A 23,572-nucleotide genomic window follows, 5' to 3' on the forward strand; every position below is an offset into this window, starting at 1 on the left:
CAGGGCTGAAGCTGTCCATGCAGCACCTGTAAGCCCTTATTTATCTGTCACATCTGCGCTTCACCTGCATGGTCAGAAGGGGGCAGACATAATAATAATAATCGATACTTTATTGATCCCCGTGGGGAAATTGTCTTTACGCCTCCCTTAACTTCCTCTTTGTGGAGCATGCTGTCCGCGAAGGGCAGCCACCCGTAGCGGCGCCCAGGGAGCTGGGGGTTAAGGGCCTTACTCTAGGACCCGCAGACATGCTGAGGCGACCCTCTGATTACAGGCACACAGGCTTAGCCCCCATCAGATATATAGTAGCTATGGTCCAGAGAATAGACAGAGCGCACCCTATGACTGACCACACAGACCAGGCCTGGTGGATTTCATACACATTTCAGAGGAATGAAGACCACTTGGTCCACAACCGCTAAAAGCCATTTTTAAATGATGAAATGGGCTGCTTCTCCTGTCCTGCACAAAGGCGGCTCATCACCATTCTGTTAGTAATGAGCTAGACAAAGCAATCAGGACATTCCCATCCTGACCCCATCACGTAAATGTGGACACACAGAAGCGATTGCCAGGAAATCTGTTTTAAATCTCTAGCATGGCAACGTAACGGCTAAAGTGCGGGTTTCTACACTGCAAAATCTGCTAGGGTATAAAAAAAAGGCTCATTAGCAAGAAAAGTGATTTTCGATGAAAGTGCCTCCACATGCAGACTGTGAACGCCACCCTCTGAAAAAGGTGTACTTCCTGCGGCTTCATGGAGCACGTACAAACTCCAGCAGCAGAATGCCTGTTTCCACCCTGCTTCTACTGAGGCGACATCACTTCCTGTGTTGGAAACAGCTGACCATTCACAGGCCACGGAAGGCGGGGCCAGGGGGCTGTTGGCGGGCAGGGGAAGGCAGAAAAGCCAAAATCAAAGGGGACGGCTCACTATGGGATATACGGAAGGTTCCGGGCCATACAGGCTTTATGGCGGCCGTTTCAGAAACACCCCCATTAGTCTGGCACAGATAAGAAACATATAATCCAAAATGTCACCTCATGTTCTCCAAGGGACAAAAATAGAAAGTGCTAAAAAATCAAACTCAATTGAGTTCCTTCAAAGGGATTACAAACCATTTGCTGCAATCAAATGAAAGGGTTTGTCATTTGAAATGCTGTCAAAAACACAATCACCTGATGTCTTTGGATGCTGAGAAATATCTGCCACCCTCTTAAGGTCTGGCGCTCATATTTATTTGAAAGGGGCTGACACGCACGTCCGAAAACAGCGGTCATGGGCAGACCACTGAGGTTCACAGACCACTGAGGTTCACAGACCACTGAGGTTCATTTCCTCCTTACTGCCTCCTCACAGCTGCTCCCAAACACTGACAGCTCTCCGTAATGAACCCTGACCACATGCCGGCTCCTTCCTACCCCTGAGAATGTTTATTGAGACAAGCACTGACAATATAAGAACATATTTCTTGCCTGTTAATTAATCTGTACCAACTGTGGCCATAATTATAATGTTCTGACAGCAGAATCATTTGGCTTCAGGAACATTTCATCTTTGACCTGCAGAGAAGTGAGAACTCGACGGTTCTTACGGAACCTTCATCCTGTAGTGCTTTTTGGAAATATGCCAGATTCTCCATGTGCTTGTAGACAGTGGACCCTCTTTGTGACCACTATGGGGTATGTGGCTATGGGCGGGGGGCACATATTATTGTGGGGGTGGCACTTCAAAATTCTCCAGTCACTCCTGTGCCGTGGCTGAGAGTGGTCCTGAAACGGACGCGCTTCCATATTAGGGCGATGTCTCGCTGCATGATCGTGGCCATTTGTGTGAGGGCACGGAGAATGACAAGCGGCGGGTCCCAGCGCCTCTGCGTGCTTCTGTGAGAGGAAGATAAGCAGCAGCAGGGCGGGCATGGGAAAGGCGGGCAGCCCTAAAGCGACGTCTTCCTAACCCGCTGCAGAAAAATGTCTGCTCCGCCGCCTGCTGGCGTTCAAGGGCCCGCTCTCCACCAGGCGCGCGACTACGCGGGAGAAGCTCTCGTCTGATCGAGATTCCGAGCCCGTCGTCAGCTCAACACTGCCCCCAGTGCACCTGCTTGTTAGTGCTGACTAGGGGACAGGCGCCGTTGCTACGGTAACCCCAGCCTGACAGCACAGACGGCGCACTTGCAGGCTTTCGGTCACTTCTTCAGTTCTTCCTCTGCTTCTTTTCTTCTTTCCTGATTCAGGTAAACAATTCACCAAACGAGCACTGCAAATGATCTACAGCAGGGGTATTCAACTAAAATTTAAAGAGGTCCAGTTAGAGAAAAATTCTTTAAGCAAAGGTCCGGAAGATCATAATGTCTAACTATTTAATAGTGTGATATATATTTAAGCAGCCTATTAGTTGCATCGACATTGTATGTAATCAGTACCTGACTGTCAAATCAAATTAATTCAGTACAATTCAAAAACGTTTTGACATTATTTATTGTCACGTGACATAGAACTTCGGCCAGCTGGCTGGAGTGAGATTTTCAGTTCGAGATGTCTGCACACATGTAACAGCTTCTTACCTTGTAAATAGTCTGCTTTTGTATTTAACCGTGTAAATACTCTTTTGACGTAGCTAATTTTAGGTTTTATAATGGAATAATATAGATTTGCCGTAAGATTTCCAGCATGAGTCTGAAAGCGTGAGTGTCATGACAGATGCTTGAGATTTGGCAACCCTGAAAACGTACATTTTTTGTTTCACATGAGTTTATTTATATAACAGATAACATTACTTTATACATATGTTAAAATGCAGAAACTTCAACGAACATGAAATCAACAATAAACTACGTCTGTTTATCCAACGTGTTATATAATACATATTGTATTTGAAAACTTTTCAGATTTACAATTTCAGGAGAGCGCAGCCACTCTGTTAGGAACATTACGCTTTTTGTTTGCGGGTGTTAGCTTCGCTGCTGCTATTAACACGAAAGGCACATTAGCGCAGACAAAGGCTGCATACGCCGAACTATACGTCTTGCTTGGCGGTCAAAGGCTTTTTTACGTTCATTGGCGGTTCTACTGCTAAACCACTACCGAAAAAACTACAAACGCTGCGCCGGTTAAAATAAAAGCGCCCCGTCAGGTTTTAAATAAAAACTAAATGTTTTGGCTGTCGGTCCGGGTCCGTATGGGACAGCTTCTGGGCCCGGACCCGGACCGCGGTCCGCCTGTTATGGCGCTTTTCCACTGCATAGTACGGCACAGCACGGTTCAGACCAGCTCACCTTGGTTTGGCTCAGTTCGGCTCGGTTTGTGTTTCGACTGCAGTTTAGTGCCGCTTTAGAGTGGGCGGGATTATTCACGTGTCGTTATAGTTGCGCCGCCTCTACTGCCGTGACACCATCGTAAACGCGCCACAAACAAACGCACAACAATGGAGCATATCGACGGAATGGTGTTCTTCATTCTCGGCATGTGGATGTTTTTAACAGCAAGACGAAGGAGTTTGTTTCAAAAGAGGCTGATGGTGCGTCCGAACCTTCGCTGGCTGTGCTAAAAATCTAGCGGGTCTGTTGTGTCTCGTGTCGCAAGTTCAGTGACGCAGTAATGACGATTTTCTCCGGCCAATCAGTGACCAGTAGAGTTTACACGTCACGTTTTGGTAACGGTTCGGCGCGCTTGGAACCTCGGCTGAGGTGGTACTAAAAAAAGGACCAGGTACCAGGTACTGTTCCCAGTGGAAAACCCCCCAAAAGTGAGCTGAACTGAACCGTGTCGTGCCGTACTATGCAGTGGAAAAGCGCCAATAGTGACCGCTGATCTACAGCATACTACAGGAAGGTTTTGTTCATACATCACAAAATATCTCCCCTCCTCATAATGGCAATTCACCAGATTAAAATTTTGATGGAAATGTATATATTTTTGAGTAAAATCTACACCATTAGTTTTTCAGAATATCTGTATGGCGGTCACGTGGTTAGAGACGTGCACCAGTATCAGAGCATCTGAAGGAGACATTTGCAATTCGGCTTTCATTAACATACTGGGAAATATTTTTGGTATGGAAATGAAGTGAAACGCTGCTTCATTTGCCATCTGCGCAGGTACGCTGACAAGCTTCTTTTGCATATCCCATCATGCTCTCCTTTGAGACACGTTTTGGGGAGTTAAGGGCCTCACTCAAGGGCCCAATGTCAGCATCAGTCGGCAGGCTATGAGATTTGAGCCAGAGACCTTCTGACTATGGGCTGGTACGCGACCTGCTGAGCCATATACCCACCCCCACAAACAAGGCTTCAGGGGAGGTACTGAGTGTATCTTCAGCCGGTACACCTGTCAGGAGTTATGGACATCGCCGCGCCTCCCCACCATACACACCTATGGCGCGTCATCGCCGCACCTCCCCACCATATACACCCAGGGCGTCATCGCCGCGCCTCCCCACCATATACACCCAGGGCGTCATCGCCGCGCCTCCCCACCATATACACGCAGGGCGTCATCGCCGCGCCTCCCCACCATATACACCCAGGGCGTCATCGCCGCGCCTCCCCACCATATACACCCAGGGCGTCATCGCCGCGCCTCCCCACCATATACACCCAGGGTGTCATCGCCGCGCCTCCCCACCATATACACCCAGGGCGTCATCGCCGCGCCTCCCCACCATATACACCTATGGCGCGTCATCGCCGCGCCTCCCCACCATACACACCCAGGGCGTCATAGCCGCGCCTCCCCACCATAGACACGCAGGGCGTCATCGCCGCGCCTCCCCACCATATACACGCAGGGCGTCATCGCCGCGCCTCCCCACCATATACACGCAGGGCGTCATCGCCGCGCCTCCCCACCATATACACGCAGGGCGTCATCGCCGCGCCTCCCCACCATATACACCCAGGGCGTCATCGCCGCGCCTCCCCACCATATACACCCAGGGCGTCATCTCCGCGCCTCCCCACCATATACACGCAGGGCGTCATCGCCGCGCCTCCCCACCATATACACCCAGGGCGTCATCGCCGCGCCTCCCCACCATATACACCCAGGGCGTCATCGCCGCGCCTCCCCACCACATACACCCAGGGCGTCATCGCCGCGCCTCCCCACCACATACACCCAGGGTGTCATCGCCGCGCCTCCCCACCATACACACCCAGGGCGTCATCGCCGCGCCTCCCCACCATACACACCCAGGGCGTCATCGCCGCGCCTCCCCACCACATACACCCAGGGCGTCATCGCCGCGCCTCCCCACCACATACACCCAGGGCGTCATCGCCGCGCCTCCCCACCACATACACCCAGGGCGTCATCGCCGCGCCTCCCCACCATATACACCCAGGGCGTCATCGCCGCGCCTCCCCACCATATACACCTAGGGCGTCATCGCCGCGCCTCCCCACCATATACACCCAGGGCGTCATCGCCGCACGCCGCTCTCCCGGGGAGACGCTGCACTGACGCTTCCCACATCACCGCTACAGGACAGCAGGTACCTGGCGAGTCCAGTGCCTGTCGTGGTGCCATTCAACAGGGTCACGGACGCAAGCTGGTCAAGGCAGACGGCAGATGCAGGTTCTCATGCAACCTCAAAGGTTTCCAGGCCATTGGGGTGTAACAGTCACTTTAAAAAAATTGGGGGTGGGGGGCGATCAAATAACAGTCAATTAAGCCAGCCTGCAGCCCCAGATCTTAGAAAGTGCACAGGAAGCAATGCCAACTGCTCACAAACACAAACAAGGTAGAGAAGTGGGTGGAATGGACAACGGGCTGCTTTGTCCTCTTTGATCAAATCGATATGGTGTCACCTGTGAAACTGGAGCCATCCAGTTTTAATTAAGCCCTTCGACGTTACACTGCAAGTAGAGGAGAGACAAAGACATCGCCACTAGGGGGCGCATATTCTCAATTAATGAAAAAACTTTAAATATTCAGGTTTCAAGCTACTCATAATGTAATATTAAGAAAATTAGGATAATAAATGGCAAAGAGCTTAGAATAACATTCTTTATTTTTTCTCCAAGTACAATTTTGAGGGTAACAGTACTTTGTATTTTTTTTTTGGATGAATACATTTTCAAATGAGTTATGCAGCTGAAGGTGTCTAACTGCAGATGTAACTGAACGACATCAGTTCAACAAAAGGTAAAATGAAAAATCTGGGCATTTACACCTCATTTGATTCCAGCTGTGACGGTAGGCTATGTTAATTTCCACAGTTCCCGCGTAAGCACCTCTAGCGGTATAGGGGAACATGCAGGCTGACAGGAAGCACGTGTGGCTGATTGCAGGCCGAAACGAAAACAAACTGGGCCCTTTCATGGGGTATCTCCACCCCAGCGCCACGGAGGGGGGGGCCCTCCACCCATTGTTTCCGCCGCTTGTTACGGCTGCCTAATTATTCAGACCTGCCGCACGGTCCTCCCCCCTCCCTGTTCCTTACTTCCCTCCCTTGGTGCCTGAGTTGTCTAGAAGTTTCCATGGAGGACGATAGCCTTCTCACACCACACGGGGGACACAGGGGGACGGAGACAGGAGCGGAATGAAGGACAAGCTGGCGAGAAAGATTCCGCCATAATGTTAATGAGTTTGTTATGAAGGACGAGGGCTGGCGTCTGTCAGGATCGGGCACAGAGACGGTGCAGCCAGCTCGCTTAGCCTCCTGCCAACCTTCCTTATCTACACATATCTCTGCATCCTGGTCAAAGGTACAACCCAGCTTCACCATCGACAAACTCATTAGCTATCAAACCCCATCAGCTAAAGGTTTAGCTACTCAGAACAAAAGCTTTCATCCATAAACACAGCAGCAAAGCAGAATGTTAGCACATTAACTTTTTTCCTGTTAGTAAGCCAGTCAGCTTTTGTAACAAATGTATAATTTCCCCATATCCCATTTATCAAAAGCTGCACTCTTTTTAGTAATATTCCTGAAAATTAACACAAGAAAGACAGCCAGCTCAGGCTGCCTGCTCCTGAAACCCACATGGAGCCAATGAAATAATTAACCCCCAATTACTCCTGCGTCCTTCCTAATTAATGAAGCAACTGCATCGTCCAGAGAGGACTGTTACTGGTCCCCAGTAAAACTGCAGCCTCAGTCTGCAGGGCCGCCCTGGGAGATGCACTGAGGGCTATGCTCTAACGTCCAGCCGGCACCTTCCCCACGCTCTCCGGCCCCGTGCGGCGTTCCCGGCCTCATCCCAGCACTGCTCAAGCCCATCCGGTCCAGGCCTGAAAAGGCCTGACTCATTTCCCGCAGTCTGTGCCCGTGAGTCAAAGCAGGATGTTCCGCAGGGCTGAGAGGCTGCGTGACCTGCAGCGAGGCTCGGTTTGGCGTTCCAGAGGATGGCATCCGGCTAATTTTAGGCTGAAGGGCAGGCCGTCCACAGGCACCTACAGTCAAGCCGAGCCACGGAGGGCGGGGGGGTTAGGGCAAGTCTCCCTCAGCTCTGTGCCACACGCGTCACAACCACAAGATGGATCTTAATGGGCAGGTCCCCACGAACAAGCTCTACAACACCTCATGACCGCAGAGATCCTGACAGATTCAGGGGCCCTGAATACGTAACATTATATGGAAAATTGGGCAGGGGAGCCAAAGTGACATTTTGTCGGGGGGGGGGCAGATTTATTTGGCAGTCCTCTGCCAAGATCTGACGATACGGTTTCATTGGCTCGTCCGCTTTGATGACTCAACATGGCACCAGTGATGAGAGCAGACACATGACCGCGATATTCAGAGCACAACCATCACACACCATTCAGGGGCCCAACAGTGACATCACTCTGCCGGCCACAGGATTCGAACCGGCAACCTTCACGTTCACGGGCACAGAGCCACCTGAGATGCCACACGGAACCATAAGTAGAGCTTGTCTGGAGGATACCAGACTGTGGCTCTAGTTAAAAGCATCCGGAACATTCTCCCATGTGTAAATCCCGGCCCGGATTTATGTCTACGGCCTGGAACTTAGAGAGGGGAACGGAGAAAGAGCAGCCTGGCTCCTCAGTCCAGTGGCCGAGCCAGACAGGCCCTGGCGATGTGCCCATGGTGAGGGTTACTCAGCAGAAGCACTCAGGCTCCACATCCCATCTCCAGCCTTTCCTTCACTCTGCAAGCGCCTGTCAACGCAGAGGGGTTCAAAGGTCACATCTAGGCAAAGAAGGCCTCTGGCTTTGAATGTCCAAAGCCAAGCTCCGGCGGGCTCATCTACGGACCGCCGAGCTCGCAGAGGTGGACCGCGACTCGGAGCCTCGCCGACAGCTTCCCGTTAGCAGTGAGAGCCGTGAGCGCTGAGCAGGAGGGGCTAAAAGACAGCAGGCCGGAACACGGCACAGCTAAAAGCATCTTAATGCCTTTTCCTTTCAGAATTTGGCCCGGGCAAGTTACACAAATAAACTGACAAATAAAATAAATTAGAATGGCTCAAACACTTTCTCTCGCTGTAGCCAAATGTTTCTGTTGGGCCGTTTTATGGCTCTGCACCTCTTATTATCGATGATGCCAGATGCCAGCACGAGCGATGCGGCAGACATGGCACCGACATCCGCCGACCTCCAGGGGATGTGCGTTTGAAAGCTGTGCTCGTGGTAGCGGAACACCCCTTCTGACTTCCGCATCTTCCAAATGGCCAAACCAGCTCCTGGCACATGACTAGCAGGGAATGGCTATAAAAGATTCACTGTAAGCTGCCCCTCTCCCTCCCAACTGCAATTTCTAACAGGAATTCAGGTAAGATAAAATCTCAAGGGCTGCATTTGCTGTCTGAACGCAGGAGCTGAAGCAGTGAATACAGTATCCAGTCTGGCAGCGAAGTACTAGATTTAACGTAATGATTTAAGGTATGGCCCCGGGCTTTCCCTGACCTTATAATTCTGACACAGGAAGACTGAAGTACCCCGGTCTACACAGACGCTAAATTAATAAGGGGGGGGGGGGGGGCATGAACAGAGACGATCAATCCAGCTGTGTCCACTTCGGTGGCCATTTCTCACAGGGAGCCAACAGCTGAGCAGTGGCTGCTGTGGTCTGGCTCCAGCTGGCCAGAGGCGGCGCCCAGGAGACTGTGGCTGGCATTTGGAGCACTGGGAGGGGCCAGCTGGCCAGAGGCGGCGCCCAGGAGACTGTGGCTGGCATTTGGAGCACTGGGAGGGGCCAGCTGGCCAGAGGCGGCGCCCAGGAGACTGTGGCTGGCATTTGGAGCACTGGGAGGGGCCAGCGGAACGCTTTGCCTGCGTCTCAAGAATGTCAACATTCAACGGTTCACAGTTGGCATATGTGCTCTCTGACATGGAACAGGGTAAGACTGCTATAGCAGTCCCTGGGATGTGTGTAACCATAGCAACTACTGCCATACTGTTCACAAATCATAACCATCCACATGTCATAAATTTTATACTGCTTCAGCCAAAGGGACACCATCTCTCGGCTAGTGAGCACAGAAGAATCGCCCTCCCTTAGCTCAACCTGATAACACAACTTCGTCTGTCATCCCACACTGGTTACAAGTTCAACAGCTCTTACCTGTATGGCAGGTCGCAATAGATGTGATGTCATCAACATGGGCCCAAGTGAAGACCATTTCAAAAAGAGAGAGAAAGAAAGAGTTAGTGTATGATATGATAAACATAATTGCTGGTTCTTCATTATGCAAATTATGATGCTCCAGTCATAAGAATCCAACAGGGGAGCACAGCGCCCCCACCTTCCCATGCGCTGAGTAACTGTATATCAAAGGGCTGATTCAGAATCAGCCACTTGCTGTACTAAAATCATTACAGCAACAGGGATAGGCTAATTACAATACACATTTGAAGTACTTTGTTGTATTTAGTAATCTGGTTTGCCTTGACATGTACGTGACAATTTAGTGTGTCAGTAATTAAAAACTCCCTTTGAACAATTGCGTTATATTCCGTGACTCAGTTTATGGCCATTTATGTCCCATTTCTCTGGTCTATCCCACAATTCTTTGCTGTTAGACTACTGTGTCAGTAGGAGATCAACAGATTAAGTGAAACCCCCTTGGAGAGAGGGCCAGCCCAAGCACAGACAGAGGCGAGGCGAGGCGAGGCGAGGAACGGACCTGCAGACATGCCCAATAAAGTTATCCATCAGCTGCCCTCTGCCTGTTAGAGCGGGCATTACAGAGAGCAGGTAAATCAGAAGTGGCAGCCAGGCCAGAGCTGACAGCACCATTTCTCCTGAGCAGTCATATCCAGGGCGAAATTTACAGCTTTGTCCCAAGCAGCAGCCGGCTGAGCGGAAACGCTGAGCTCGGGCAGGAGAGGCCGAAACAGCCCGGCGTGGCGGAGGAACCACACCAGGCGCACAGATGAATAAATAATCACTGACAAACGCTCTGCCATTTGCGGAATTAATTACCAATGTTAGACAAATCATATATCATTTTTAAGATACAAGTGTATTTTCCACAAGTTTACTTTTTAGAAGTTGCGATGGACTCCCAACGACAACTCTCAACATCCCTGAACTCATCTATGAACTTCAGCCTCGGAGACAGGTCATGCAGACCCTTATGTCCATGATAACTTATCCAAGGTCTGCCACAGGGCAGGATTAAAAATGAAAATACATTATCGACCTCTGTGACAGTATGACGAATTCCACCGTGAATCACCGGTGCCTTGAGTCTGCAAAGAGGGCAGGAGATGGGGGGGAAAAAGAAAGTGAGCCACATTCAGGAGGCATTTAGGCGGACGCAGCATGCGATAAAGCGGAATCTCTGGAGACATGTAGCCCAGCCCTCGTTTCATTTCACAGAAATGCATCATGAGAGACATCTGACAACTGAAGCATTAACCGCAGACCTGAGAGAGTCCATAGAAATTAATCTGCCATCTAAATTGGTGCCGATGCATCAGCAGCTGACACCCAACAACCCCCAGGAGAAAATCAGCACAGGGAGGGGAACAGCACAGGGAGAGGAACAGCACAGGGAGAGGAGCAGCACAGGGAGAGGAACAGCACAGGGAGACGAGCAGCACAAGGAGAGGAACAGCACAGGGAGAGGAACAGCACTAGGAGATAAGCAGCACAGAGAGAGGAGCAGCACAGGGAGAGGAACAGCACAGGGAGAGGAGCAGCACAGGGAGAGGAGGGCACTATAGCGTCCGGCATACAGGCACTGAACATCCACCAACACCCTGCCGACAGCATCACATACAGGCACTGAACATCCACCAACACCCTGCCGACAGCATCACATACAGGCACTGAACATCCACCGACACCCTGCCGACAACATCACATACAGGCACTGAACGTTCACTGACACCTATCACATTCGGAGAGTCAGGAAATCGATCTGCAATCAGACATATGGGTCAGACGCCCTCGATCTGTACCGAGGATCCACATGCAAATCTCTCACATGGAAACCCCTGCTTCCAGCAGCTTCCGGAGCAGCACCAGGCCTTTCGGCAGAGATCGAAATTTCAGGTCCAGAAAGTACAAAAACAGACCAAGATTTTGTTTCAACCAACCAGTTGAGTACACTGTGACTGTGACTCTTTATGCTCAACTGGTTGGTTGAAAGTAAATCGTTGTCTGGAATTTTACTTTCTGGACCTGAAATTGCCACCTCTGCCTTTCGGTCTGCCACGGTCACTGCATGCTTCACTGAGTCCGCACATTCTGCCGAGCCTCTCGGCCCCGGTCACATACGCAAGGTATCTGCTTATTCCCTAAAGACGGACAAAGCAGCAGTTATTTCTCTGAGACGGTTCATTTCAGTCCCTCACACACTTGGCCACAGTGCCGCTAGGCCCGTAAATCCAAATTCAGGATTTAAAAGCAAAATGAAATATTTTACAATCAGCTCGATATGCAATACGGAGCCAGTAAGGACCACAGAAAGAATACCGAATAGGAATTATCAGATCCTAGGATTAGCGTGGCGTCAGCAAACCATTTTTCAGGTAAGATATGTGCCCGTTAAAACATGAATTCCAAGGATTTTGCGTCATTTTTCAAGGATACAGACCTCATTCAAGCTAGCAAGGCTGGACACCTGGTTTTTTTTATTTAAACTGGTGAGCAGTGTTGCCAGGCTATGTGTCAGCAGAGATGTGGAGCACAAGCCCCCTCTAAAGCGCAGTGACAGGCACGGCGATGGACTGATCATAACTGGACCATCACCGATTAAATCCACAATGTGCAAGAATCTCATCACTGCAGCGAGGACCTCAGCTTGACTTAAAATTCAATTCGCACCTTTACGGATGATTATGGGCCGTGAGACTGAAGAGAGCTGCTCAGAGTCGGGACAAAACCATTTAAATGCAAAGAGGGGCCGCATTAAGGAGCCAGCGGAGCGGCCTCTTTGCACTTCAGGAGCATATTTACCACTGGATAGTCCAGTGAAGCAAAGTAAAGCTATTTTATCAATGTGAAATGGGCCAGAACACATTGTCCTGTCACAGCCTGAGCAGCAGAAATCTCCGTTTAATCCCTCTCTCATAGACTTCAGTCCTTTTCAGGCACAAATGTCTCAGAGGAGGAACTAAGCAAGGCAGGTCCACGATAAGCCCTGTAGGCCAATGAGAGAGCAGCTCACACACAGCTCAGAGGGCTGAGCCGCCTGGAAAGTCTGAGAACTCAAACTGTACCTTAAAGACCACCAGCCGCACCTGAGCCAGCTGCAGCCGTCATACTGGAGTCCAAATGACTCATTTTCACTTACAGGAAATGAACCGCTCAACACTGTTAGAGGTTTAACCCTCTCCTGAAAAGCGTGGCACTAGGGCTCTGCTACTTTTACACATCCCCAGATAACTGTTGCTGTTTGTGCCAAGCAACAGGTCAACAAACAGAGTTTTCTTAATGAGGAAATAAGCCCCGTCTGACTTCTGGGTCCCACCCCCTTCAACAAAAAACACGGTTTACCACAGATTCATGTCATATATCAACACTGTGATCCCAGCTTCACAATGTCACTAGGCGTAAGAAGCACATAAGCAGCACAAAAGGAGCACATAAGGATCGCAAAAGGAGCACATAGGGAGCACAAAAGGAACACATAGGGAGCACAAAAGGAGCACATAGGGAGCACAAAAGGAGCACATAGGGAGCACAAAAGGAGCACATAGGGAGCACAAAGGGAATACCTAGGGAGCACAAAAGGAACACATAGGGAGCACAAAAGGAGCACATAGGGAGCACAAAAGGAGCACATAAGCAGCACAAAAGGAGCACATAAGGATCACAAAAAGAGCACAAAAGGAGCACATAAGGATCGCAAAAAGAGCACATAAGGAGCACAAAAGGAACACACGTATAGGGAGCACAAAAGGAGCACATAGGGAGCACAAAAGGAACACATAGGGAGCACAAAAGGAGCACAAAAGGAGCACATAGGAAGAACATAAGGAGCACATAAAGAGCACAAAAGGAACACAAAAGGAGGACAAAAAGAGCATGGTTATCTTCCACTCAGCACCATCTTCCTACCCATGGAGGGCATTTCTGAACAACATAAAAAACACAGAAACCGTTTACCGGACACCAGGACAGTACAGAGAAAGCATCTCTCCTGCACTTTCCATTACTTTGGCCATTAATCAATGTGTGTGATTTATGGCTTTGTTTTACGATAAGCTCAGCCGTGGAGCACCTCCTCCACCTCCTGGAGAAACACAGACATGCCCAATCACATGCGGAGGGGGGGCACAAGCAGCTCTAGTGAGCTGCAAGGCATGATGGGAGAAGCCACAGTGAGGTTACATCAGGCTCACTAGATGCATAGTCAGTCCAGGAGGTTTAACAACATCATAAATCAGGAAGGCACTGCTGACAGAGGCCTTTAACCTCCATTTACAATTTAAAAAGAGTTAGCGAGAAGGGGATTGTGGGAAGGGTGTAAACTGTAGCTTGTAAACAAGCCGTCACGAGGATGCTCTGGTTTGAGTCCTTAATGGATGGTCAGAATTCCAGAGTCACGGGAGGCTGGCACATGATGTCACTGGCAGGCCACACAAAACCAGCCTTGTCCAAACTGAGCCAGAAGACGCTCTATGAAAAAGCACAGCAATGAGGGGGAGGTCAGGCTCTGTGATTATCCGCGATGAGGGAGTAAGAAAGTCCCCTTGTCCTACACCTAAGTAGATTTTATTAGATTATTCTGGGGGACCAGTGTCACTCAGAGCTTAATACATAATACAATACAACTAGGAAAACCAGGAAGGCAGACGTTTAAGCATGAAGAAGGAGCCATGACAATGGCTCATTCCAACAAGACAAGTGATCAACAAATAACCAGTCATATGTCCAGGTGCAGCTGCTGCATAACACCAAACCACTGATTAGCTGATATTATTAAGTATGTAAACTGCATTTTAAAAGAATAATTAAAGAATGCAAGGCATCTCTAAACTGGCATTGTGTGTGTACTCTGTGATGGTCCCCCAGCCCTGTGCCCCATGATGGACCGGCATCCCGTCCACGGTGTCCCCCTGCCTTCTGCCCTGTATTACCCAGAATACACTGTAGGCTACCCTGACCAGGGTAAGCCATGGATGGATGGAAGGATGGATGGAAGGATTAAAAGCGAGATGAGGGAACAGCATTTCGAAGCTCAGGGACTTGTAACCGTCATCGCTTTGAAGAACAAAAACGCCCCCGAACATCTGATCTGGAATCAGTTTCCCGCGCTGAGCAGAGGATGCTGAACACCAAGCTGCCGTTTTCATACTGTACAGCATCTCCCGTAAATACTCAGGGAGGCCACAAAGCACCTCCCAGTGAGCTAGATTTATGGCTCAGAATCTTATTAGTTATGAGAGCAGACTAATAAAAAATGATGCACTACAGCTATAAACAGCTTCACATATATATGTTCACATGTTTTAAGGATGGTTTGAACGATTAAACTACACTTTCACCGTTAATGAAAATTTCCATTACCTATTTAAATAAAAAATAAAAATTATAATGCACCACAACGTTTGTGATATCTTAATGTAGCTCTGGACTGGTCACTTTCTCCTGATCCATCCATCCATCCTCTGTACCGTATTATCATGTGCAGGGCTGTCGGTATCTGGATCTTCTGGAGGCTACGGGTCATACCCACATAACTCAGGGCAGGGCGCCAACCCTTCACAGACTGGTTCCAGATAAAACACTCATTTTTCACATCCTAGTCAAAAACTCCAGAACAAAGTGACTTGTGTTTCTCTGACCTGCGGAAGTTTAAAGACATGACTATGACTGGCAGGCACTCATCAGACTGATGAGGGACATAAAACGATCATCAAACATGTTGTGTTTGGATGCAGCAGTCAGCTCTAAGACAGACAGACAGCAAATGAGAAAAACGTAACACTGAGGTCACTCTGCACAGATGTGGACGTCCTTCAAAACAACCTCCCAGAGCTCTGGGCAATCAGAAAGGATGTCCGAGGAGACCCAGGGCCACATCCAAAATGGCTGCGCTCCCTCACAGTAGCTGGTGAAGTTTATACCTTCATGGAATCATGCTAGATAAACAGAGATGGCAGAAGGAATCCAGAAGGAAACAGGACTGAGGGATCTCGTCAGAGGCGGATCCTAATCGGTCACCGCAAGAAACGTTTGATTGGTGTGATGCCAACCACATGGGTTACTGAGTTTGCACTAATTTATATAATGAGAGTACTAAGTGCTGAAAATCACGTTTGCCGGTTAAATCATGAAATTTTGATCAAATATTTAAATTCAGACGAAGAATTTATGAGACTAAAAATTAAGAATATATATGTTTTCTAGGAAGATTGTATGAGTAAGATTGTTCAGAGGAAAAAAAAACTAGTATCACTAAGGCCGTAAGTGAAATACTGTGCAATTGATTTCTACTGGGAATCTGACATCCCTGGTGGGTGACATCACCAAGAATGTGACAGGGGCGGTTCACCCAGTTACTCAGTGCTGCCCGGGAGTAAAACTGGCCCTTTGTCACAAAGCACATGCCTTGCCAGGCTGGCAGGACGCGACGTGTTCGAAACACCCCTCTGGGTGCAGCTCACCAAACACTGCAGGACCTCTCACAGCTCCCCAGCACCATAGCGAGATCAAAAACAGCCTCATTCACCATGAATATACAAAGATGTTTTCTGGTTTGCTTGGTGCTATGTACAAAGGAGCCTGTTACAGGATCAGGGCATGCAGTGAGAATGTGACACACACTGAACAGCCTGGGAGCACAGACAGGGGGGTTAGGATAGAAGGAACAGGATCAGGGCATATAGTGAGGATGTGAGACACACTGCACAGCCTGGGAGCACAGACAGGGGGGTTAGGATAGAAGGAACAGGATCAGGGCATATAGTGAGGATGTGAGACACACTGCACAGCCTGGGAGCACAGACAGGGTGGTTAAGATAGAAGGAACAGGATCAGGGCATATAGTGAGGGTGTGAGACACACTGTACAGCCTGGGAGCACAGACGGGGGGGTTAGGATAGGAGGAACAGGATCAGGGCATATAGTGAGGATGTCAGACACATTGCACAGCCTGGGAGCACAGACAGGGTGGTTAAGATAGAAGGAACAGGATCAGGGCATATAGTGAGGGTGTGAGACACACTGTACAGCCTGGGAGCACAGACGGGGGGGTTAGGATAGGAGGAACAGGATCAGGGCATATAGTGAGGATGTGAGACACACTGCACAGCCTGGGAGCACAGACAGGGGAGTTAGGATAGGAGGAACAGGATCAGGGCATATAGTGATGATGTCAGACACATTGCACAGCCTGGGAGCACAGACAGGGTGGTTAAGATAGAAGGAACAGGATCAGGGCATATAGTGAGGGTGTGAGACACACTGTACAGCCTGGGAGCACAGACGGGGGGGTTAGGATAGGAGGAACAGGATCAGGGCATATAGTGAGGATGTGAGACACACTGTACAGCCTGGGAGCACAGACAGGGGGGTTAGGATGGAAGAAACAGGATCAGGGCATATAGTGAGGATGTGAGACACACTGCACAGCCTGGGAGCACAGACAGGGGAGTTAAGATAGAAGGAACAGGATCAGGGCATCTAGTGAGGGTGTGAGACACACTGAACAGCCTGGGAGCACAAGCAGCTACATGGAGGTGGGGGGGGGGGCACCCAGAGGAGGGTCTGGGGTGGCTGGCAGTGAGATCTTATGCTGAACAAGTATTATAACCAAACAGATGGCAGTGGTTCAATAACGGGTTTGCTACAGTAAAGTGTGAGCGAGAGTCGTGCACAATTATGGTTCATCCAAAGGCTAAGAAACTCCCCTCAGAATATGACTGGAAGCTGAGTCACATGCTTGTGAAAGAGCCACTGCATAATCACTCTGAGGACAGAGGCGGGCACTGGGCTGTAATTATAACCCAGCCCTTTACATCCAGAGCCGTTTTCCTCACGCTGCTCATGGAGGTTTAATCACGAGCTGAATAAGAAGCCCCAGCAGAGCTTTACAGATGGCGCTGCCCGGAACTTTCCATGCGACCTTCCCCGTATGATTTTTTTGGAAACACTGCATTCCCAGAAATATCTGGGTGTGTCTCTCTGACTTCAAACGGCGCAATAACGGTACCAGCGAGACAAAGAGCTAAGCTCTCCCAGTCCACCAATGAGGCCGACTAACTGCAGAAAACAAGCAGGAGTCCAGGGCGGCGTGGCCGGCGCTGGCGTAACGGACCCGGCCGGCACGCAGAACCAGGAGGCCGGCGCTGGCATAACGGACCCGGCCGGCACGCAGAGGATCTGAATGGATCAAAAGTGACACAAACGAGGCTCCCTGGACCCTTTTGCACATGTTATAGTTTTCAACACAAAACCAAAAATATCAGCTATGCCATTTGAAATTGATTTTAACATGTCAGTAACGCAGAAGCTATTATTCACATTTATGCTATAACCCTTTGAGATGACTGACAATGACCACCACTGAAAGGAACTCTGCTCTGCCAAGGCAAACTGTGAGCCAGCAAGTCACATGGTACAAACGCTTCCCAGCAATTAACTGGCTTAATCTCTCAAGTGCCCCCTCTACAGGACACTCTGTGTACAAGCAACAAGCCAGCTGGCATTTTCAGCAACCTAGGCTCAGAAAGAGAACCCAACTGAAAGGAAGGAGAGAGCAGGCAAGATGCTGAAGGGGCTGGCCGCACCCTAAGGACGGATTCAGCAGTGAAGGGGCTGGCCGCACCCTAAGGATGAATTCAGCATTGAAGGGGCTGGCCGCACCCTAAGGACGGATTCAGCAGTGAAGGGGCTGGCCACACCCTAAGGACGGATTCAGCAGTGAAGGGGCTGGCCGCACCCTAAGGATGAATTCAGCATTGAAGGGGCTGGCCGCACCCTAAGGACGGATTCAGCAGTGAAGGGGCTGGCCGCACCCTAAGGACGGATTCAGCAGTGAAGGGGCTGGCCGCACCCTAAGGATGAATTCAGCAGTGAAGGGGCTGGCCGCACCCTAAGGATGAATTCAGCATTGAAGGGGCTGGCCGCACCCTAAGGACGGATTCAGCATTGAAGGGGCTGGCCGCACCCTAAGGATGAATTCAGCATTGAAGGGGCTGGCCGCACCCTAAGGACGGATTCAGCATTGAAGGGGCTGGCCGCACCCTAAGGACGGATTCAGCATTGAAGGGGCTGGCCGCACCCTAAGGACGGATTCAGCATTGAAGGGGCTGGCCGCACCCTAAGGACGGATTCAGCATTGAAGGGGCTGGCCGCACCCTAAGGACGGATTCAGCATTGAAGGGGCTGGCCGCACCCTAAGGACGGATTCAGCAGTCTGAGACACGGAGGCGAGAGTGAGACTGCCCTGCAGAATCCGCCCCACTGCAGGGCGTTTCCGCAGCAGGTCATGGCCATGGGAAGCCGCTTCTGCCATCATGGTGGAGCTGACAGGCAGAGGCACCGACGTCTGAGAAGCTCGCAGGCCTGGAGCAGTGAGGATCGACCTGCACCACGCATTCCTGCGTCATAACGTAACAGATCCTGTGACAACCTTGAGGTGTCACATAAATGCATCGCAACCAAATGGAAACTGTTGAACTGGAAATACCAGTACAACTTCTGCAACTAGTCAAACATAACCCCTCCTCCAAGCATTCAAGAACTTGTCTATCAGGCAGATTGTGGGGTAAATTTCAGAGAGTGGGCAGCTTGCTCAGGATAGTGTTCTCTAACTTCTCTAGTGCTGAACATCGTCCTGCCTCCCCCACTGAGGAACAAGGTCTAGCAGAAGTAGGTTTGGGCCCCTGCATCATCCTAGGGATCGTGTATGGACAACACAGACCCACCCCCACCCCCCCCCCAATGCAGAAAAAGCAGGAGCAGGCTGTCCTTTTGAAGAAGCCAAAGGTCTTGATGTGTGCAGGAGGCTGCAGGGAACGTCGTACCAGTTCAGCGTAATTTACTACATTAAATAGCATCACGAAGAGAGACAAGGCGACTAAACACATCAGCCAGGCTGTGTCACGGGGTCAACCCTGGACACCCCGGGGCCAATGGGGGGGGCGACGGCAAAGCTACCGGCCCTCGACCAATGCATCCCAGTGGCCATAGGAGCCCATAGTGCCTCCTTCATCCCAGAGGCTGGAGGAACCCATAGTGCCTCCTACATGCCGGAGACCGTAGGACCCCATAGTGCCTCCTTCATCCCAGTGGCCACGAGAGCCCATAACGCCTCTTTCATCCCGGTGGTCGTAGGAGCCCATAACGCCTCTTTCATCCCGATGGTCGTAGGAGCCCATAACGCCTCTTTCATCCCGGTGGTCGTAGGAGCCCATAACGCCTCTTTCATCCCGATGGTCGTAGGAGCCCATAACGCCTCTTTCATCCCGATGGTCGTAGGAGCCCATAACGCCTCCTTCATCCCGATGGTCGTAGGAGCCCATAACGCCTCCTTCATCCCGGTGGTCGTAGGAGCCCATAACGCCTCTTTCATCCCGATGGTCGTAGGAGCCCATAACGCCTCCTTCATCCCGATGGTCGTAGGAGCCCATAACGCCTCTTTCATCCCGGTGGTCGTAGGAGCCCATAACGCCTCTTTCATCCCGGTGGTCGTAGGAGCCCATAACGCCTCTTTCATCCCGATGGTCGTAGGAGCCCATAACGCCTCCTTCATCCCGATGGTCGTAGGAGCCCATAACGCCTCTTTCATCCCGGTGGTCGTAGGAGCCCATAACGCCTCTTTCATCCCGATGGTCGTAGGAGCCCATAACGCCTCCTTCATCCCGATGGTCGTAGGAGCCCATAACGCCTCCTTCATCCCGGTGGTCGTAGGATCCCATAACGCCTCCTTCATCCCGGTGGTCGTAGGAGCCCATAACGCCTCCTTCATCCCGATGGTCGTAGGAGCCCATAACGCCTCCTTCATCCCGATGGTCGTAGGAGCCCATAACGCCTCTTTCATCCCAGTGGTCGTAGGAGCCCATAACGCCTCTTTCATCCCGATGGTCGTAGGAGCCCATAACGCCTCCTTCATCCCGATGGTCGTAGGAGCCCATAACGCCTCCTTCATCCCGGTGGTCGTAGGAGCCCATAACGCCTCCTTCATCCCGATGGTCGTAGGAGCCCATAACGCCTCCTTCATCCCGATGGTCGTAGGAGCCCATAACGCCTCCTTCATCCCGATGGTCGTAGGAGCCCATAACGCCTCCTTCATCCCGATGGTCGTAGGAGCTCATAACGCCTCCTTCATCCCGATGGTCATAGGAGCCCATAATGCCTCCTTCATCCCGATGGTCATAGGAGCCCATAACGCCTCCTCCTATCAGGTCCAGACTAATGTCTGCAGACTGTAACAGGACAGCATTTTCAGGCAGAGCTGACACAAAATCAATGTCCCGGCCAGATGAACCACCGACAGCCAAACTTGTCTGTTAATTTCTGCATCAGTCTCTTCTCCCAGCGGCTGGGCTGCCCGTACACCCCCGCACTTGGCATTCCACATGCCTCCTCAGTATCTGAATCCGTCCGTTTAGCGTCACCAAAGCATATCGAATGATCTTTCTGCATTTTCTCAGGATCACGCAGAGCATGCTGCCAGTTTATCATTCTTCAATTACAGCAGACAGCAGCCACAGCTCGCACGCCCCTCCAGGGGAGCTACGATGTCTGACAGAATCCCGGAAATGTCCTTATGGTAACTCTGGCTCAAAAAGCAGTCTCTCCCAGGGATGACAGCTCTGCCAGTTTTCAAAATGAGAGCCAATGCACTAAAGCCCAAAAAATGCACTGTAAAAGACCTCTGCGACAAATTTTCATCCATGAATATCCATATTACTTTGCATGATTCTGTGAATATACTGAATTTATTCCTTCAAAAAAATTTCATTAAATCTCTTCAGATTACAGACCTTGACACAAACAGTGAGGTGTGGAGGTTAGCCATGGCTTTGATATTCAGAAGGTACCGGAACAAATCCATCGTCTCGGTGGTGAGCCAGCCAGGGTCACAGTGCTGCCAGCGGGACACCAGTCCCCCTTCAGCCGAATGACGGATACCAGGGCCTGCCGACCTCACTTAACACGAGGGGCATTTACCTATTGATCCATGCCATGGGTGTTAACAGGGTCAAAGGCTGCCAATAACAAATGAGCCAACGGATAGCTCTGTGAGGGATTCTGGGAAAAAGAATACTGCAGGTCCAGGCTTGGCTACGTATCAGATGTCCTCTAATGTCCAAATCCATCTGGAGGGAGGTGAGCACATGCGTGACTGTCTAAAGTTACCCACCTTCTTTGCATGGGGGGGGGGTGGATCTCACAGACGGTGGCCACGGGCAGAGCAGTGTACCGAGGAAGATTAACCACCACCGGCTGGGGCCCGGGTGACGTGGGGAGACACATGTGCGGGACACCTGAGCAGAGCCAGGCTGTAGCCAGGCAACGCCAATGTCACAGTCCCCAGCGCCAGGGAACTCAGGCGGCATTACGGCAACAAGGCACTTTACTGTGAAGGGTCAAACTCAGGGCCTTCAGGAGCCGACAGCCATTCAGGCCCTCTATCCAGAGGAGGTAGGCCTTCAGCCTGTAACTGGAGTGTTAGACGACTGGCTGGAGAAAGGAGCCTTTAGCCAATCAGATTGGCTGTCTAAAGGAGGTAGGCCTTCAGCCTTTAACTCGACTTTCAGATGATTGGCTGTGGAAAAGCAGTTTGTCCCTCTCCTCACTCATCTAAATCGACAGCTGTAATGTTACGGCCTAAACCAGTTGAAGCCAACGGCTTTTCTGAACTATGCCACAAATCATTGCAGACCACAGGTGGAACAGTACTAAGAAGCTTCACGACAGCATGTTCATCACAATTACAGTCTGCCACTGTGAGAATAAGCCCAGAAAACCAGGTGGCACATGACAAAAGGAGCTAGAGATATCTGGATGGTTGGTGGGTTTGTGGGTTTGAACCCCGCTCTCTGACCTGCCACAGAGGCACTGGCTGTCCCCACTCTCTGACCTGCCTCAGAGGCACTGGCTGTCCCTGCTTACTGACCTGCTTCAGAGGCACTGGCTGACCCTGCTCTCTGACCTGCCTCAGAGGCACTGGCTGTCCCTGCTTACTGACCTGCTTCAGAGGCACTGGCTGTCCCTGCTTACTGACCTGCTTCAGAGGCACTGGCTGACCCCGCTCTCTGACCTCCCTCAGAGGCATTGGCTGTCCCTGCTTACTGACCTGCTTCAGAGGCACTGGCTGACCCCGCTCTCTGACCTGCCACAGAGGCACTGGCTGTCCCTGCTTACTGACCTGCTTCAGAGGCACTGGCTGTCCCCACTCTCTGACCTGCCTCAGAGGTACTGGCTGTCCCTGCTTACTGACCTGCTTCAGAGGCACTGGCTGTCCCTGCTTACTGACCTGCTTCAGAGGCACTGGCTGACCCCGCTCTCTGACCTCCCTCAGAGGCATTGGCTGTCCCTGCTTACTGACCTGCTTCAGAGGCACTGGCTGACCCCGCTCTCTGACCTGCCACAGAGGCACTGGCTGTCCCTGCTTACTGACCTGCTTCAGAGGCACTGGCTGTCCCCACTCTCTGACCTGCTTCAGAGGCACTGGCTGTCCCCGCTTTCTGACCTGCCTCAGAGGCACTGGCTGTCCCTGCTTACTGACCTGCTTCAGAGGCACTGGCTGACCCCGCTCTCTGACCTGCTTCAGAGGCACTGGCTGTCCCTGCTTACTGACCTGCCTCAGAGGCACTGGCTGTCCCTGCTTACTGACCTGCTTCAGAGGCACTGGCTGACCCCGCTCTCTGACCTGCTTCAGAGGCACTGGCTGACCCCGCTCTCTGACCTGCCACAGAGGCACTGGCTGTCCCCACTCTCTGACCTCCCTCAGAGGCACTGGCTGTCCCTGCTTACTGACCTGCTTCAGAGGCACTGGCTGACCCCGCTCTCTGACCTGCCACAGAGGCACTGGCTGTACCTGCTCTCGGACCTGCCTCAGACGGACAAACCCAAAACCCACAGAGACACACACAGTGGTGTTTACAAACCCGAGACCCACAGAGAGACATACACAGCGGTGTTTACAAACCCGAGACCCACAGAGAGACACACACAGTGGTGTTTGTTACATGCCCCAAA

The 23,572-nt window shown here is 51.1% G+C and overlaps 1 protein-coding gene across 7 annotated transcripts in view; it reads right to left on the reverse strand.

Moving 5' to 3' along the window:
* magi1b (membrane associated guanylate kinase, WW and PDZ domain containing 1b) overlaps positions 1 to 23,572 on the reverse strand; it is a 119,442-nt gene that overhangs the window by 72,587 nt on the left and 23,283 nt on the right. The window contains exon 1 of one of the 7 annotated variants that reach the window (XM_072714975.1): positions 9,527 to 9,605. The exons of the other annotated variants lie outside the window; for them this stretch is intronic. Coding sequence (XP_072571076.1) covers positions 9,527 to 9,584 — 58 coding nt within the window. The 5' untranslated portion in view covers positions 9,585 to 9,605. Of the gene's footprint in view, positions 1 to 9,526; positions 9,606 to 23,572 lie in introns of those variants that run through there. 7 annotated transcript variants of the gene reach the window in all.

Source organism: Paramormyrops kingsleyae, chromosome 8 (assembly GCF_048594095.1).
Source record: "Paramormyrops kingsleyae isolate MSU_618 chromosome 8, PKINGS_0.4, whole genome shotgun sequence".
In the NCBI taxonomy this organism is placed as follows: domain Eukaryota; kingdom Metazoa; phylum Chordata; class Actinopteri; order Osteoglossiformes; family Mormyridae; genus Paramormyrops; species Paramormyrops kingsleyae.